The sequence below is a fragment of the Neophocaena asiaeorientalis genome, unplaced genomic scaffold (genome assembly GCF_003031525.2).
Source record: "Neophocaena asiaeorientalis asiaeorientalis breed wild unplaced genomic scaffold, Neophocaena_asiaeorientalis_V1.1 scaffold148, whole genome shotgun sequence".
NCBI lineage: Eukaryota > Metazoa > Chordata > Mammalia > Artiodactyla > Phocoenidae > Neophocaena > Neophocaena asiaeorientalis.
In genome coordinates this window covers 3926289-3945700 of record NW_020174050.1, presented here as the reverse complement: position 1 = coordinate 3945700, position 19412 = coordinate 3926289, and the positions used below count along the sequence as shown (strand labels likewise).

Sequence of the window (19412 nt, the reverse complement as noted above, 5' to 3'; positions counted from 1 at the left end):
TAATTAAGGAACTACTACATTCAGGAACTACAGCGTTAAGCAGTGAGGCAGAGTGCAGACTTGGAACAGAAATCAAATAGCTGTGAAATACTGAGTCTCTGAGCTGAGAAAAGGGAAGAATTTTTGAGGGCTTGTCATTTCACATATATCTTAATCTGATAACCCTATTAAGTTCATCTATTGTTTGTTTTTAAAGACGTGAACTAAAGCTTGGAGAGGTAAAAACAAAGCTCCGCCGGGCGTATGGTGACAAGGATAGTGACTTGGAATAGAGAAGAGATGTGAGACATTTCAGTTGGATCGTGACTTAGCATAAAGGAGTAGTGATGTTTCAAAGACAGCGCTAAAGATAACCAGTATGTGTGCAGGAAGTGAAAGACTTGTATAGCAGTCAGTGAATATTAGCATCTAATATGTGCCAGAAACCTCCATAGGTGCTGGCTGGCAATACAGCAAATACAGCCTACCCTCAGGAAACTTGTAGTTTTTGAGGGACGGAAGCAACAAACAAGTAATTTCAGTCCTGATTAGTCCTGGGCATAATACAACTCATTTAGTTCCAACGGCAATCCTGTGAGGAATACTATTTATTTTACAGAAGGATACATTCAGGCACAATGGGGTTGGTTACTTTTCCAATAGCACCTGGCTAATGGGGGATAGAACTAGTAGGGAATGTGATAGTAACTGGAGATGGGGCTGTTCCTTAATCACAACCGGGGGTGGTAATGAAAGGCCTCAGGAGGTATACTTGAGATCTGGAAGAGAAGGCAGCTTTGAGGAGGAAGAGCATTCCAAATCGAACAAATGCAGAGGCCCTGTATTTGGATGGAGCTTGGAGTGTTCAAGGGCATTAACGCCAGTGTGGCCATAATAGTAAGCAGCTGATATCAAGAGATAGGTAACAGCTAAATCGAGGATGGCCTTGGAGTTGGATTTTACTCTTGAACTGGGATTGTAGGGATCTGGGCAAGGAAGTGACGTGATCTGAATTAGGGAACCAGTCAGGAAGGGCTGTTGGGTGATGTCGATGGTCGCTTGGCTTAGGGTTGGAGCAGTGAAGATGGTGATAAATGGTCAGTTAATATGATGATTTGGGATACAACCTACAACACTTGGTTATGAGTTGGATTTTGAATGTGAGGGAAAGATAATTTTCAAGGATGTCTCCTAGGGTTTTTATGCACCTTGGTGTGGAAGGCAGTAAGTACTCTTACTGAGATAGAGAAGCACGAATGAAATGTGGAGGGAAGATCAACAGTTCTCTTATCCACGTCAAGTTTCATATGCCAGTTGGATATCCAAGAAGAAATGTCAGGCGGTATGGTATGATTTTGGAATTCTGAGGAGAGCTCTGTGCTGTGATTGGTCAGCAGAGGTCTTTGCAGCTATTGGGTTAGAGGAGATCATCTAGGAAGAGAGTGTACAGAAGAGAAGAGGCTGAGGACTGAGCCCTCTGACACTCGCAACATGTAGGGTTCTAGAACAGGAGAACCATGCAAAGAAAACAGAGACAAAATATTGCAAATATTGGTGTTGTGGAAAGCTAAGTTTCAAGAATTTGTCTTGGAAAGTATAGAAAGTTGTGTCATGCTGCTGAGAGGTCAAGGAAGGTGGCGAATAAATTAGGGTGGACTAACTGCTAAAATAAATAGACCCCAAAATGTCTAATGGCTCAAACACAATAGTTTCCCCCACCACCACCATATAACAAAGGGGGGAGTGGTCATGAAGAGGTCAGTAGTCTGACTCCCCCTCACTTAATCATTTAGGGACCCAGATGAATGAAGGCTCTACTAACTTCATTGTGGCTTCAAGATCACATTATAGTCATCTCCATTACAGCTAGCTGGAAGGGAAAAGGATCATGGAGGATCTTTTCTTTTTTTTAATTTTATTTATGTATTTTTGGCTGCGTTGGGTCTTCGTTGCTGCACGCGGGCCCTCTCCAGCTGTGGCGAGTGGGGGCCGCTCCTCACTACAGTGCGCGGGCCTCTCACCTCGGCGGCCTCTCCCACTGCAGAGCACGGGCTCCAGGCACGCGGGTTTCAGCAGTTGTGGCACACGGGCCTAGCTGCTCTGCAGCATGAGGGATCCTCCCGGACCAGAGCTCCGTGTCCCCTGCATTGGCAGGCAGACTCAACCACTGGGCCACCAGGGAAGCCCCAACATGGAGGATCTTGAACGGAGATTTTCATGGGCCAGGTCTGGGAATGGTACACATCTCATATTCCATCGGCTTGAATTCAGTCTCATGACACCCCTAACTACAGTGGAGATCTCAGAAAATAAGCAAGCTATGCATAGAGAAAAAAGGAACCAGCTTACTGTGAGTAGCTAGTAATCTCTGCCACAGATGGCTTTGTGTAGGTCTTACTGACTTATGGGAAGAGCTATTCCAGTGAAGTGATAAGGATGAAAGCCCAAGGGAGAACAGGATGTAGGAAATGAACAGACGTTTTTCTGTAGTTTTGCTATGAATATGAACAGGAATGCAGCAGAGGCTAGAGGAAGAGGGAACATCAAGGGAGAGTTTATAAGAGGCTTGTTATCAGTGCAGACAGAATGTATACTATTTTTAACATTTGAGGAATGGATTCCCAGGTTTATACTGGTATGATATAGCTGTGTTGGTGACTTGACAGATCAAATATGGTGTATGCTGAACTTGACCAAATAAGTGGTGTATTGTACTTTAGGTTTCCAAATCTAATTGTCTTTTTTTTAATTAAAATTTTACTTTTTTTTTAATGAGGAAAACTCACATGGAATACACTTCAAAAGGTAGTTTTGTAAGTGAAAAGCCTTCTTCCTCCATCCCCCACCACAAAATTCTACCTAGAGGCAACCATTTTTTATCTAATTTTTTTGTACACCCTTCCAGAGATCTTTCTATATCCAAGAGAATACAAATATACATTTTTTTTTCTTTTTAGGCATAAGTGGTGGCCCCCTGTAAAACTCACATTACTTTTATTATTTCACCATATATCATGGAGGTCATTCCATATCAGTAAACAAAGTGCCTACTCATTTTTTCACAGCTGCATAGTATTCCATGTTTTTAAAAAAATTTTTATTACAGTATAGTTGATTTATAATGTGTTAGCTTCTGCTGTACAGCAAAGTGTATCAGTTATACATATACATATATCCACTCTTTTTTAGATTCTTTTCCCATACAGGCCATTACAGAGTATTGAGAAGAGTTCCCTGTGCTATACAGTAGGTCCTTATTAGTTATCTATTTCACATATAGTAGTGTGTATTTGTCAATCCTAGTCTCCCAGCTTATCCCTCCCCCCTGCCCGCTTTCCCCCTGGTAACCATGAGTTTGTTTTCTACATCTGTGACTATTTCTGTTTGTAAATAAGTTCATTTGTACCATTTTTTAAGGTTCTACATATAAGCAATAGCATATGATATTTGTCTTTGTCTGACTTACTTCACTCAGTGTGACAATCTAGGTGCATCCATGTTGCTGCAAATGGCATTATTTCATTCTTTTTTTTTAAATTTATTTTTAGCTGTGTTGGGTCTTCGTTGCTATGCACAGGCTTTCTCTAGTTGTGGTGAGCGGGGGCTACTCTTTCTTGTAGTGCGCTGGCTTCTCACTGCGGTGGCTTCTCTTGTTGCAGAGCACAGGCTCTAAGGTGCACGGGCTCAGTAACTGCAGCATGCAGGCTCAATAGTTGTGGCTCCCGGGCTCTAGAGCACAGGCTCAGTTGTGGTGCACAGGCTTAGTTGATCCGCGGCATGTGGGATCATCCTGGATCAGGGCTCGAACCTGTGTCCCCTGCATTGGCAGGCAGATTCTTAACCACTGTGCCACCAGGGAAGCCCTATTTCATTCTTTTTTATGGCTGAGTAACATTCCATTGTATATATGTACCACAACTTTTTTATTCATTCCTCTGTCAATGGACATTTAGGTTGCTTCCTTGTCCAGGCTATTGTAAATTGTGCTGCAATGAACACTGGGGTGCATGTATTGTTTCAAATTATGGTTTTCTCTGGATATATGCCCAGGAGTGGGATTGCAGGGTCATATGGTAGGTCTATTTTTAGCTTTTTTTTTATTTTGGCTGCGTTGGGTCTTTGTTGCTGCATGCAGGCTTTCTCTAGTTGCGGCGAGCAGGGGCCTCTCTTGTGGAGCACAGGCTGTAGGCACACGGGCTTCAGTAGTTGTAGCACACAGGCTCAGTAGTTGTGGCACGTGGGCTCTAGAGTGCAGGCTCAGTAGTTGTGGCGCATGGGCTTACTTGCTCTGCGGCATGTGGGGGTCTTCCTGGATCAGGGATCGAACCTGTGTCCCCTGCATTTGCAGGCAGATTCTTCACCACTGCGCCACCAGGGAAGTCCCTATTTTTAGTTTTTTAAGGAACCTCCGTACTGTTCTCCATGGTGACTGTACCAATTTACATTCCCACCAACAGTGTAGGAGGGTTCATTTTTCTTCACCCCCCAAATCTGATTGTCTTAATCACTTTTAAATGTAGTAATGAGGTCATTGAATCAATTACTAGATTGAGAACAGAATTCTCTCTTCTAAGGCAAATGTCCTTCCGTCAAAGAACAAGAACTTCAAAATAAGTCAGTCCATTTTTTTTTTGATAATTTAATTTAATTTATTTGGCTGTGTTGGGTCTTCGTCACTGCACATGGGCTTTCTCTAGTTGCGGTGGGTGGGGGCCACTCTTCGTTGCAGTGTGCTAGCCTCTCATCGCGGTGGCTTCTCTTGTTGAAGAGCACAGACTCTAGGTGCTTGGGCTTCAGTAGTTGTGACGTGTGGGCTCAGTAGTTGTGGCTCACTGGCTCCAGAGTGCAGGCTCAGCAGTTGTGGTGCATGGGCCTAGTTGCTCTGCGGCACGTGAGATCTTCCCGGACCAGGGATCGAACCTGTGTCTCCTGCATTGGCAGGCGGATTCCCAACCACTGCACCACCAGGGAAGTCCCCAGTCCAATTTTTTAACAGAATGTCAGAATGTATTCATAGCTGTATGCTCAATAATATACTGAAAATAAAGAACCTTTTTGTAGTCTGAAGATTTTATGGCCGTTCCTTTCACTTGGTAACTCAGCTGAAGTGTGCCAAAACCCATGATCAATCAGTATTTCATGAGACCTAAGTGGTGGGGTTTTTTTTGTTTTTTTGGCAAGAAAAGCACGTTTTGCGGGGATGTCCAGATATGTAGAGAGTGATTGTTGCCAAGAGTTACTTAACAGAGATGATTGCTAAGGTGAGAAAGAGAATTGGGCTACTCTAAGCTAAAATGTATAAATTTACTGAAAAAAGATTTCTAGGCAGGCTATGTACTTCTTATCTCCTTGTAAGTCTATTGTTTTATATTGCAATGTCATTCACATACATAAAATTCACCCTTTTATAGTGTACAATTCAGTGGTTTTTAGTATATTCACAAGGTTGTATAACTCATCACTGTCTAATTCCAGAACATTTTCATTAGCCTAAAGAGAAACCCCAGGGAATTCCCTGGTGGTCCAGTGGTTACAACTTGGCGCTTTCACTGCTGGGGTCGGGTTCAATCCCTGATCACGGAACTAAGGTCCTGCAAGCCATGCAGTGTGACCAAAAAAAGAAACCCCATACCCATTAGTACTCACTCCTCATTCCCATATCCCCCTCAGTCCCTGGTAACTACTAATCTACTTTCTGTTTGTATGGATTTGTCTATGCCGGACACTTCATATAGGTGGAATCACATAATATGTGATCTTCTGTGTCTGGCATCTTTCATTTAGCATACTTCTTTAAATATTTATTTATTTATTTGACTGTGCCAGGTCTTAGTTGTGGCATGTAGTATCTTTAGTTGCAGCATGTGGGCTCCTTTAGTTGCGACATGTGGGCTCTTAGTTGCAGCATGCAGGATCTAGTACCCTGACCAGGGATCAAACCTGGGCTCCCTGCACTGGGAGCGCAGAGTCTTAACCACTGGACCACCAGGGAAGTCCCAGCATACTGTTTTTGAAATTCATCCATGTTGTAGCACCTATGAGTATTTTATTCCTTTTTAAGGGGGAATAATATTCCATTGTATGGATATAGCACAGTTTATCCATTCATCAATTGATGGATATTTGAGTTTCACTTTTTGGCTACTATGAAATCAATTCATATGAATATCAGTACTGCTGTGAACATTCATGTACAAGTTTCTGTATGAACATAATGTTTTCATTTTTCTTGGGTCTATACCTAGGAATGGAATTGCTGGGTCATATGGTCCTTAGTCTCTTTTTTTTTTTTTTTTTTTTTTTTGCGGTACGCGGGCCTCTCACTGTTGTGGCCTCTCCCGTTGCGGAGCACAGGCTCCGGACGCGCAGGCTCAGCGGCCATGGCTCACGGGCCCAGCCGCTCCGCGGCATGTGGGATCTTCTCGGACCGAGGCACAAACCCGTGTCCCCTGCGTCGGCAGGCAGACTCTCAACCACTGTGCCACCAGGGAAGCCCTCCTTAGTCTCTTTCTAACCTTTGTTTCTTTGCCATCTCTCCAGGCTTTCTTCTTGTTGCCAGTCTCAACACTCCCACAGTGTTTTCTTTAGATTTTTAGAACATTTCACTTTCTTTAGTGATTAAAATGTGCATTTCAACCTCTTTCTGTATTGTCCCACTTGTTCATGTTACGATTTTTTAGGGAACGTTTATGACTTTCATACTGCGACCTCAAGTTTCTTTGAATTCAGTTCCAATGACATTTTTCAATAAACTTCAGCTACCCAGAGGGATGGCCAAACATTCCACTCTTTAGAGCTCATCATCATCATCTTGTGCCATTTCCAAAATCTTAAATTCACAACTTGCTTTCTTTGACAGTAACTTTTTCTCCTTTTTCACTCCCATTAAACTTACTCTTCGTGCCTATGATGAGCTCCATTTTCTCAGTGCCCCTGTATTTTCAGCTTATTAGTTAACTTGTCATAATTTGTCTTCTGATCTAGCTTGAACCATGGCAAACCATTTCAATTGTGCTTCCTCCATCACCCTTGACTTCTTAACTTTTTTGTTTAATCTCCTTGCAGTACCACTTCTCTAAGTAGCTTACATACTGTCTATTTTCTCCATTCTTTTTTTTTTTTGCGGTACACGGGCTTCTCACTGTTGTGGCCTCTCCCGTTGCGGAGCACAGGCTCCGGATGCGCAGGCTCATTGGCCATGGTTCACGGGCCCAGCCGCTCTACAGCATGTGGGATCTTCCCGGACCGGAGCACGAACCTGTGTCCCCTGCATCGGCAGGCGGACTCTCAACCACTGCGCCATCAGGGAAGCCCCTATTTTCTCCATTCTTGAACCTGAGGATCCTAAGTCCTACGAAACAGTCAGTTGGTTTCACTGTAAATTCATGGTTTCCATGCTCAAGTCGGCACATTTTACTATTTTGTATTCCTTTCATATCAAAATGTCTTCTTTCATAACTACCTATTTCAAGGAATTTCTGCTCACATATCCTTGAGCCTCAATCTCACCATTATCTTTTTTCCTGCAGAAAATTTTTTTAGAGAAGATCTAAGCCAGCTAATGTGTCTGTCCTACACTTTTCTGTTTTTCCTCTTTTCTAGAAACTTCTTCAAGGCTAAGTCCTTTTCATACTTTATCACCTTCTCTTCACTACCTGTCCTTGGTTTTTCATTAATTGTTCCTTTTCTTGTCTCTTTAAAGCCCCTCTCTCTCTGTTCCTTTTCCCTACAAAGATTTTCTTGTTTAAAATTTCTTTTTAAAATAAACAATAACCCAATCTCGCTTCTACATAATACTACCTCCTCTTCACCAAACATGTATCAATAGATGACTTTACCCAGGATGTGTAATTCTCTGCCTCCCCGCCCCCGCCCCCCAGAAGATTGGAGTTTTATAGCAAACCATATTGTACAGACCTGGCGCCCAGGGGCTAAACCCGGCTGGGTCCCCCACTTGTCCCCTGCTAGGTTGCCTCCTCACCATCCCCCCAAGTAGCCCCATCCTCAAGCCTTCCGAGATCCCCATGACACGCCCCCCCCCAGCCTTTGATCTGCGCAGTCCCTTCCCCCATCCGCACAAGATCCCCCCTTCCCTACATGGTACAACCTGGTTCCCGTGGGAGGCCTGGGCTGAGGGGCAGGACTGGGCCACCAGGGATGTGTAATTCTTGAATATGCTATGCCTCCTTTACAGTTGGCTTTCAAACTCAATTCTTTTTGAAATTGTTTTCTCAAGCATTATCTAGTCACCAAATCCAGTTTTTTAGTTTTTATCCTTTTGGTTGCCTGTGGGATATAAACAGGTTATTTTAAACTTCAGGGCCTTTTGCTTAGAGGTACCTTTAAAATTCTTCTCAAGCTTCAGGCCTAACAAACCCAGATTTGCCACTTTATAAAAGGGAATCTGCTTCTCATATAAAAGAAGTTCATCACATTCTATTATAGCCTATAGAGATAACTAAAAGGGGCATGGCTCCCTCCAACGCGGTCACACCTAAGGGTAGAGCTAATTACATCTTGCATTAACTAAAGAATTATATTCTTTCCATATTCAGGTCCCAGGTCTGGTCCTCATCATTACAGCTTCAGGAACTGGATTTTAAGCAGTTCGATCAAGGTGATCCGGCACTGGAAGATTAATTCATTCTAAGCAAACTCACAAAAGCTTATTTATAAACCAGAATGTTTATTTCTTTGTATACAAGAAGGAATTAATACCTTAATATTGACTATGGGTATAAATACCTGCTATCCAGGACACTCTCCTAACTGGATCATGGTATTAATGGATACCAAATAGAATTACAAAATGGTTAGTTTTTATGATTTAACATGAAAATAACTGAGTGCTTAAGGCTTCCTTACTGCAGAGGTATGGCTTAAACCCCAAATTCCTTGAATATGAGGAAAGCCCTGTTTCTTGTGTGACTTCAGCATGTGCATGATTCTGACCTACCAGTCTTGCCTAATGATGGATTGAGTTGGTCTGTTCCTTAAACATCGCATCCCCAGCTGCACCCTATTTGGCTGTCTGTCATATGCCAGTATTGCTCATGTCTTTTAGTTCCCCAACCGTCTTAGCCCTTTTCCTCTTATTTCATTCATGTCCTCTCTTCCCCTTCCGTTATCTCCAAGTATTTCCCTCACTTTCATCGCCCAGGCTGTCCTCCCCAGGGTCCCTTCTAACGCCAGTTCTGTCATCATTTACCTACTTTCACCTTTGCCTCGCCTACTTATCACCTCCTAGACTGTCACCCTCATCTCCTACCTGGCAGACTGACCCCACTGCCCAGACCGGAAAGGAAGCGTCGAATCGCCGTCAAGCCCGAACCTTCCCGGTTGAGGGGCTTCAGAGCCCACTCCCCGGCCCAGCCGAGGAGCTTGAAGAACCCTTCATCGCGCTCTTTGCACGGTCACCCCCTGACATTTTCACCCAATCCTACAAAACCACCACCACTTTTAGCCTCCCCGTGAGCACCAGAATCGCCTGTTGTCCTCAGTCGTGAAGAGCGGTCTCCAGGTGAAGGCAGAAAGGTGCTTCCTTACTTGAGAAGGCAGGTGTGTGCTGATGCTGGCGTCTGCGCGTCAGTGATCAGAACCTGAGCCAAGCCCCAGGCGAACTGGATGGGTGGTTGGCGCTAAGCCAATCAGAGATCTCGATGACAGAACCCAGCCAATCAGAACACGGGAGGGTCGGCGCACTCGGGGGCGGGCCCGGACGGGTGAGGATCCGCCCCTTGCAGCTTGGTGGCCAACGCCTTGGCCCAGGGCTAGCTAGAGCCGAGCAGGTTCACGGACTCCAGGGACCCGGCGCTTTAGGAGCTGGGAGGCGGTGCCCTAGCACCCCAGCTAACTTCCCTACAGGCCTTGGCCTTAACAGGTATTGGTGCCTGCCGTGGACGCATTTAGACTCCGGTCTTTTCTCTCTGGAGACTTTGTGCCTATGGTTGGGGACAGAGTGAGGTCGTTGCCTTGACGACGACAGCATGCGGGCCGCGGTCCTCCTGAGTGTGAACTTGCGGTGGGTTGAGGCCAGTCTGCCTCCCTGTCTGCTTCACCTGGGAAGACTGTGTCTGCGGAAGAAATCGCGACAGCAGTAGAATTGCTAGTTTGCTAGTCAGCGTCTTTTAGACCTGAGAACGAGATGCATTTTACCTCAATTTTATTTCCAAGTTGAAAACCTTTGGGTATTTCCACGCCAAAGGATTTAAAAGGAACAGTAAGTATAATACTTTTGAAAGCTTCTATTATCTCGTTCTTTTATCTATAAAAGATTTCAACCTGTCTTTAACAAAATAAAAACTAGCAATTTTTTATTATCTAAATTATTAGTATGAGAACCATATGCTTCCATGGCACATGTCCAGATCTACCGCATTGCCAATTGGCCAGGTTTCCTTTTAGTTTGTATAACCCTTAACATTCCCAAGTAGAAGGCATGAGAAGTTATGGTTTATGAGTAACTGTTTCAGGAAACAAGAGGCTTTTTAAGCCTTGATACTTCTAAAGTATTTGTGGGAAGTGCCACTTGAAAAAACACGTGTGTTCAGTGTGCTGTGACCAAATGTGCAGTTGGTGGGAGAATACAATTGTAGTCAACGTACAGAATGTTAGCTTGTGACATGCTTCAGAACCTCTTAGACATGCTTAAGGTAATTTTAACTGTGTTCACTTTGCATTTCCAAATATTGAGGACACTAATTGCAAATGCTTTAAAATGATCCAGGTTATAGATTCCAGCTATTTTTGTCCTTGGTATGATAAGCCTAAAGTCTAGTCCTTAATAAAATATGCTGTTTTAGTGGAAGGAAAAAGAAATTAAAGGAAAGAGAGAATTACATTGAGAATTTTTTTTCAAGCACTGACATTTTATTTAAAAATAGTTAATAGAGGTTAAATGGAAGTTAAAATGTCAAATGTATAGAAAGTTAGTGTCAGAGACACTGTTCTGTAAACAGTTTATAGTAGAACCTACTATCAAAGCTGGTAGTAAAATAATGAAATAATTGGGTTGGTGTTGACTGGGATTTATTTATTTTCTCCCTCCCGAAGATCAGTCTTCTGACTTTCCATGTATATATACTATATATATATATATATATATATATATATATAACTATATATATATTATCTATATAATAATTATATATATATATCCCCTAAATTGTCAAATGTAAACTGTTGAAAATGTATTGTATACATCGGATTATCACAATTTGCTAGAACAAAGAGGATATTTGTTTTGTCTTTGTCATCAGTGTACCAATAGGGAAGCAAGGAAAACATCACAATTCACAATCTGCGTAAATTAATTTTAGATTGCTGTAGGTACACTACTAATGTTATAGGTAAGAATTTTTTTTCTTACCAAGTTTTATGAATGAGTGTTTTTATATTGTCAGGTTAAAAAAAAATTCAACTATGAATCATCATTTGAATGTATAGTTACCAATAGACTACTTTTTTCCCCAAAAAACTTTTAGAACCATGTTGGGATTAACAGAAATATTGTTTATTCTTTGCTTCTGGAATTTAATTTCAAAATCAGATTGTAAAAATAAATTTAACTTTGAAGTTGTAGTTTATTAGCTTTTATATTTCATGGCGATCAAAACTTATGAAGTAAAATCTAACCGTATCTGGGCTGAAAAGTTTCTTGCTATACCAAAATATGTAGTGGAATGATTGCTGGTCCTTCACCAATTATTAGTAACGTAAGAAAGATTTTTTTTTTTTTTTTTTTGCGGTACGCAAGCATGTGGGATCTTCTTGGACCGGGGCACGAACCCGTGTCCCCTGCATCGGCAGGCGGACTCTCAATCACTGCGCCACCAGGGAAGCCCAAGAAAGATTTTGTTAGGATTGCCTTCATCCAGAAAATGTCATATAATGGGCTGTAAAAGAATTCTAAACACAAAATTCAAATAATCATAGTGATTAAAAAGATTTTTGAAATACTGTATTTGGTATACTAACATTTAATTATTAAAAATCTGCTTACATACTGTGATGTCATTGCTGTTATTTTATATGTTCAATATAGGAATTTAATTACTATGGTAATAAAAGTAAACAAAAATAGTTGATCAGAAGTTGTTAGTGTTACTTGGTAATATTTTTCCCAATAGACTAGAAAGCGCATAAAGATCCTCAACTTTGATCTTTTAGACCTGATGTAAAAAAATAAATTTTATCTTCACTGTAACCAAATTCACTTGTGCCTTTTTTACCTTAAAGTGAAAAGGAATTGTGTTTTTCTAAAGTAAACTGTTATTGCTTTGTATAATAGTTCAAGTATTGCTTTATCTTAATTAAAAATATATTGAAATTTCATTAACATGACATTTAGTAATTTAAATTTGAAGTTAATGGCTTCAATTCCATTTGCCTTGTCTATTATGAAATGTATGTGAATATTTTGAAAACATAACTTAGATGCAGAAACATTACACAGGACAGCCATAGATGCAGTGTCTGCTCTAATATGGAAAACAGGTGTGGAAGAATTAATTTGGGAGGGTGAAGGAAATTAATATACTCAACATAATTAACTCTATGTTTTGGTTTCCACAGCAAGAAGAATTCCTACTGGTTTTTAATTAAAATGGAAAAATATGAGAACCTAGGATTGGTTGGAGAAGGGAGCTATGGAATGGTGATGAAGTGTAGGAATAAAGATAGTGGAAGAATTGTAGCCATCAAGAAGTTCTTAGAAAGTGATGATGACAAAATGGTTAAAAAAATTGCTATGCGAGAAATCAAGTTACTAAAGGTAAGTTATCACATATATTGAATTGAAAAAAAAATGAGTTTTTTCTTGAGTGACAGTAATTTTTTTTTAATGCTGTTTTTATATTTGTTTTATTTACATAACTTGGTTTAAAGTATAAATTTCTTCCTTTTTGGCAGTAAACAACAAGATTACATATACATATTCATTTATCTCATGAATATAAACATGATTTTAAAATTATTTGTTGCTTCTCTCTTATCTGCCTATCTATCTATCTATTTACCAACAACTGTGTTGGGGGTCTCTAAGACCACCCCAAGGTTTTGTTTGTTTATTTGTTTTGTTTTGTTTTTTTAATAAATTTATTTTATTTATTTATTTTTTTGGCGGCATTGGGTCTTCGTTGCTGTGCACAGGCTTTCTCTTGTTGTGGCGAGCGGGGGCTACTCTTCATCGCAGTGCGTGCTCTTCTCATGGCGGTGGCTTCTCTTGCTGTGGAGCACAGGCTCTAGGCGCGCGGGCTTCAGTAGTTGTGGCACGCAGGCTCAGTCGTTGTGGCTCACGGGCTCTAGAACACAGCCTCAGTAGTTGTGGTGCACGGGCTTAGTTGCTCTGCAACTGGCATGTGGGATCTTCCTGGACCAGGGCTCGAACCCATGTCCCCTGTGTCCTGTGGGGGCGTGAGCAGTGGTTGGCCAGGAGGGTGGGGTCGGGTTACAGGAGCACTTTCGACATCAAGAGCCTGGCCCTGGGACTTCCCTGGCGGTCCAGTGGTTAAGACTCTGCGCTTCCACGCCGCCTGCGCAGCCAGTCGAGCCGGGAGGTCTGAGCTGGCGGTACAGGCTGGCGGGCCACCCCAAGGTTTGATGATTCACTAGGAGGACTCACAGCACGCAGCAAACAGTTGTACTCTTGGCTATGGTTTATTACAGAGAAAAGATATAAAGGAAAATCAGCAAAGGGAAAAGGCCCATGGGGTGAATTCCAGAGGAAACCTGTCACTTTTCTTCCAGTGGATTAACACAGGATGCCCTTACTTCCTCCAGCAATCAGTTATGACAACACGTGTGAAATATTGTCTACCAAGGAAATTCATTAGAGACTCAGTGCCCAGAATTCTCCTGGGGCCTTATCACGGAGGTACCCCCTGCCTGGCTCGTAACAAAATCCCAGACTCTCAGAAGAAATGCGGGTATTCAGCATAAACCATATTGTTTGCCCAGTGAGCCACTTTATCAGTTCTGGAAATGAAGGAACACTTCTGAAATCCAAGTACCCAGGTAGCGAACAAGGGCTCACTTTGCAAGCCAACTTTCTAGGGATAAAAGTCTCAGACCTGCTATGTTAACTACTTCCCACCACCAACCCCCCATCAGTCTAACCTGAAGTTTATCAATTTTATTTATCTTTAGAAAGAACCAATGTTTGGCTTTGTTGATCTTCCCTGTTGTGTATTTCTTTTCTATTTCATTAATTTTTGTTTTTAGTATTTCATACCTTCTACTTATTTGGGGTTTATTTTACAGTTCTTTTTCCTAAACTTCTGAGTTATATACTTACTTCTTTAATTTCTAGTTTTTTTTTTCCTCATATATGCATTTAAGGTTATAACTTTCCTTCTAAGAACAGCTTGATATGTATCCTAGAAATTTTGATTAGCAGTTCAAAATATTTTCTCATTTTCCTTAATTGCCAAACATGTGGAAAATGTCTAGGTTTTTCTCCTTGGTTATTTACTTTTGACCCAATTACCCTGTGATCTGAGTATACGCTATGTAAGATTTTATTCCTTCAAATAAATACCTAATATTTCTCTTTTCCACTATTTATCAATTATTCCTGAGTTTCTTTCTTTTTTTAAAAAAAATTATTTATTTATTTTTGGCTGCGTTGGGTCTTTGTTGCTGCACGTGGGCTTTTCTCTAGTTGCGGCGAGTGGGGGCTACTCTTTTTTGCAGTGCGCAGGCCTCTCATTGCGGTGGCTTCTCTTGTTGCAGAGCCTGGGCTCTAGGCGCACGGGCTTCAGTAGTTGTGGCTTGCGGGCTCTAGAGCGCGGGCTCATTACTTGTGACGTGGGTTCAGTAGTTGTGGCTCATGGGCTCTAGTGCGCAGGCTCAGTAGTTGTGGCGCACGGTCTTAGTTGCTCCATGGCATGTGGGATCTTCCCGGACCAGGGCTTGAACCTGTGTCCACTGCATTGGTAGGCGGATTCTTAACCACTGTGCCACCAGGGAAGCCCCTGCCATATTTTTACATATCCGTTGGATTCCTCTTACCCCTCTTAGGGATTAACTACCTTTACTAGTTAACACTGATCTACATTAAATTTTCCCTGTCCTGGCACAGGCACACTACCAGCCCAGGGCCTCCTCAGTAAGTTCAAAGTACTTGCTTAGAGTGTCTTGTTTTCTGTGTTCTTCATTATTATTTATATTGGATATTGTGTCTGGAAATTTATTTGTAGAGATGTTTTGAGGCTAAGATAGATAAAAGTTACTTTCTTCCAGAGAGGATATTCAGTTGCTTCTGCCAGGTGCATGGGGATGCTCCCAGTCTAGTATGTTAATCCAAATTCAAGGTACAGGTGATGTGAAGCCTGGACTGGTTCATTTCCATTCATTTTCACTGGGGAAGGTTTAGTCCTTAGGGTCCCAGCTTAAACTGGAGGTGTTTTCTGAAAGACCCCACCTTTGCAAGGCATTTACACTTGACTCTTCCTTCCGTCTTAGTCCCAAGAGGACACAAAAATCTAACCTCAGTTACTAGATTACTTCATAGCAAAATCAGCTTTGAGTCCTGAGATTAATTCTCTGAGTTCTCCTGTTATTGATTTTGACCCAGTAATTCCTTGCTATCATCTTTGGTCTATTTCTATATGCTTAAGAAGATTTTCAGTCCTTGTTCTCTTCCCTTTTTGGTTTTTGAGCGTTCTACTCAGATATCCTCTAGCTCAGGGATTCTTTCATCAGCTGTGTCCAGTCTACCAATAAGCCAATCAAAGGCATTCTTATCTTGTTACAGTGCTTTTGTTTTTTAAATTTTTTTATTTTTTAATTTTTATTTATTTATTTGACTGCACTGGGTCTTAGTTGAGGCACAAGAGCTCTTAGTTGCCACATGCGGGCTCCTTAGTTGCGGCATGCAGGATCTAGTTCCCTGACCAGAGATCAAACCTGGGCCGCCTGCATTGGGAGCGCAGAATCTTAACCACTGGACCACCAGGGAAGTCCCTGGTTTTTGTTTTTTTAATCTCCAGCATTTGTTTTGATTCTTTTTTTTTTTTTTTGCGGTACGTGGGCCTCTCACTGTTGTGGCCTCTCCCGTTGCGGAGCACAGGCTCCGGACGCGCAGGCTCAGCGGCCATGGCTCACGGGCCCAGCCGCGCCGCGGCATGTGGGATCTTCCCAGACCAGGGCACGAACCCGTGTCCCCTTCATCGGCAAGCGGACTCTCAACCACTGTGCCACCAGGGAAGCCCTGTTTTGATTCTTTATTAGGATTTCCATCTCTCTGCTTACATTGCCCATCTGTTCTTGCATGCTGTGTGCTTTACCCATTAGAGCCCTAAGCATATTAATCATAGTCGTTTTAAATTCTTGGTCTGATAATTCCTACAACCCTGCCATGTCTGCTTCTGATGATTTTTCTGTGTCTTCAAATAGTGGTTTTTGTCTTTTGGTATGCCTTGTAATTTTTTTCTTCAGAGCTGGGCATGATGTACCAGGTAAAAGGAAGTGCTGTAAATAGGCTTTTAGTAATGTGGTGGTGAGGTTGGAGGAAGGGAAGTGTTCTGTAGTGCCATGATTAGGTCTCAGTCTTTCAGTGAGCCTATGCTGCTAGCCTGTGAACTTTACAAGTGTTCTTCAGGGTTTTTGTCCCCTCCTTAGGTGGGCTAGGATGGCTACAGTAGGCTGGAGTTGGCTATCTCCCTTCCTCAGCTGGTTAGGCTCTGCTTAACTGGTTCCCCCCAAGGGCAGGCCTTGTTAAGGACAGAGTGCTGTGGCATTTTTCCAAATGGTTCCTTTATTCCTCTCCCTGTGAAAGCTGAAGGAGATTCTTCTCTGAAATTTACTATCGGAACTTGGCTAAGTGCCTAGAAATAACATCTTACAGTGTTATGTGGATGCCCCTGTGACAGGGTTTCCCTGAAGTTTTTAACTCTAAGGCTTGGCCACATTGAGCTTCCGGTAACTTATCCATTGCAGTTCAGGTTTTCCTACTTTGGCATTGGTTCCCACAGAGCTTTGCCCTCGTGAGTCTCTGTTCCAGGAAGCAGAGACTCCCTGTGTTTGCTGGTTTGTCTCTCCAGTCTTGGACCCGGTGGTTTGAGATGTCCTCATAAGAGATGAGATGTCCTCTCATCTCTTATGAATCCAAAAAGAGTTGTTGATTTTTTAGTCTACTCAGTATTTTACTTGTTAGGATGGAGTGGAGACTTCCAAGCTCCTTACCTGTGGAAAAGGAAACTGGAAGTCTACATACCTTTTATTATTTTATTATGTTTTAATTTCTTGGCCGCGAGGCTTGCAGAATCTTAGTTCCTCGACCAGGGATTGAACCTGGGCCCTCAGCAGTGAAAGTGTGGAGTCCTAACCACTGGACTGCCAGGGAATTCTCTACATACCTATTAAAATTTAAGTTTACTAGAAGTTTTTTGTGTGTGTGTGTGTGTGTGTGTGTGTGTACTTATAATAAAAAACCAAGTGAAACAATAGGCCATTAGACTAAGGTGGCTCTAATATCTTGGCACCCTGTGTAAATAAATCAAAGGAAACCTAAGTCAGACTCAATTCCTGTAAATGCTCAAGGTTAGGACATTGTAAGTTAAGCACAACCAGTCACAGTCAACTAGACTTTCCCAAGTAAAGCAACCACTTAAGCTGGAACCAACCAATCAAATAATTTACTTGTTTTGCTTCCATGTGTGCTCTATAAAAGCCTTTCCCTTAGCTTCTTTTTTTTCTTTTTAAAATAAATTTATTTATTTTTGGCTGCGTTGGGTCTTCCTTGCTGCGCACGGGCTTTCTCTAGTTGTGGCGAGCGGGGGCTACTCTTCATTGTGGCAGGCAGGCTTCTCATTGCGGTGGCTTCTCTTGTTGCGGAGCACAAGCTCTAGGTACGCGGGCTTCAGTTGTTGCAGCGCGAGGGCTCAGTAGTTGTGGCTTACAGGCTCTAGAGTGCAGGCTCAGTAATGGTGACACAGAGACTTAGTTGCTCTGCGGCATGTGGGATCTTCCTGGACCAGGGCTCAAAACCGTGTTCCCTGCATTGACAGGTGGATTCTTAACCACTGTACCACCAGGGAAACCCTTTCCTTTAACTTCTACCAGTAGAATGTTCCTAGCCTCTTTCAGTATCGTGCTGCCCAGTTCAAATCAATGTTTGCTCAAATAAACTTTTGTCAATTTTAGCGTGTTTATCTTTTAACACACTGATACAAATTTTACTTATCTACTTATTTTAATTTTTGAAAAGGTAACATATGAATATGCTATAAAATTAAAATACATTTCCCTGCCACCTTTGTGTACCAGCTATTTAGTTATACCTTCCATAAGCAACTGTATCCATCAAAGGAATTCTGGTGTGTGTACATATATCAAGCGTCAGCATATTCTACACACTGACCTGCATCTTGCCTTGTTTCCACTTAATGTAGCTTAGTGATTATTGCATACCCATGGACATAAAACTGCCTTGTTCTTTTTTTTTTTTTTTGCGGTACGCAAGCATGTGGGATCTTCCTGGACCGGGGCACGAACCCGCGTCCCCTGCATCGGCAGGCGGACTCTCAACCACTGCGCCACCAGGGAAGCCCTGCCTTGTTCTTTTTAACTGCTGCATTTTATTTCATTGTATGGATATGCGTTAATTCACTTAATATATTTGGAAAGTGCTTTGTGATCCAACCTGGAATCTTTTGTTTTAATAGCTAAGTTTAGCCCATTTATAGTTATGATGTAACATAAGTTTGGTCTTAGTTTTCCTTTTTTTCCCCCTCTAGAGTCAGAATGGCTTAGTGGTTGAGAATAAGAAATCTAAATATTTTGTATGCAAGTCAGCTGCAGGTCTGGGTGTGTTTATAAGGCAGATGTTCTGGACATGAAGGAGGAACTAAACAAAACTGAAATCTTTTCAGGAAAAGACAGAGGCTACAATTCCTGGGTTCTAATCCTCCTCTACCAGTTATTGCTGTGTGACCTTGACCAAGTTACTTAACCTCTATGTGCTTTAGTTTCCTCATCTGTAAAACAGGATAATAATTGCAACTATTTTATAGGGTTTTTGTGCTTAAGGTAATAGAACATAGTAAGCACTATGTAGGGGTTAGTTATTATTATTTATAATATGTATTTTATTACTACTTTTAAAATATTTTTCTATATAGTCTACTTTTTAAAAAAAATTTATTTTTGGCTGTGTTGGGTCTTTGTTGCTGCTGAGTGCAGGCTTTTTCTAGTTGTGGTGAGCGGGGGCTGCTCTTCGTTGCCGTGTGCAGACTTCTCATTGCGGTGGCTTCTCTTGTTGTGGTGCATGGGCTCTAGGCACGTGGGCTTCGGTAGTTGTGGCACAAGGGGTCAGTAGTTGTGCCTCGTGGGCTCTAGAGCACAGGCTCAGTAGCTGTGGCACACGGACTTAGTTGCTCTGTGGCATGTAGGATCTTCCCGGACCAGGGCTCGAACCTGTGTCCCCTGCATTG

At 42.1% G+C, this 19412-nt stretch overlaps 1 protein-coding gene across 6 annotated transcripts in view; it reads left to right on the top strand.

Annotated features, from left to right (window-relative positions):
* Nucleotides 1-9773: 9773 nt before the first annotated feature.
* The window catches only part of CDKL2 (cyclin dependent kinase like 2), a 36183-nt gene continuing 26544 nt past the window's right edge, over nucleotides 9774-19412 (top strand). For all 6 annotated transcript variants that reach the window (XR_003004404.1, XM_024754168.1, XM_024754167.1 and 3 more), the window contains exons 1-2: nucleotides 9774-10198; nucleotides 12553-12751. Coding sequence is in view for 5 of the 6 variants with exons in the window: in XM_024754168.1 (XP_024609936.1) it covers nucleotides 12584-12751 (168 nt within the window). In the remaining variant the exon portion in view is untranslated. The remainder of the gene's footprint in view (nucleotides 10199-12552; nucleotides 12752-19412) is intronic.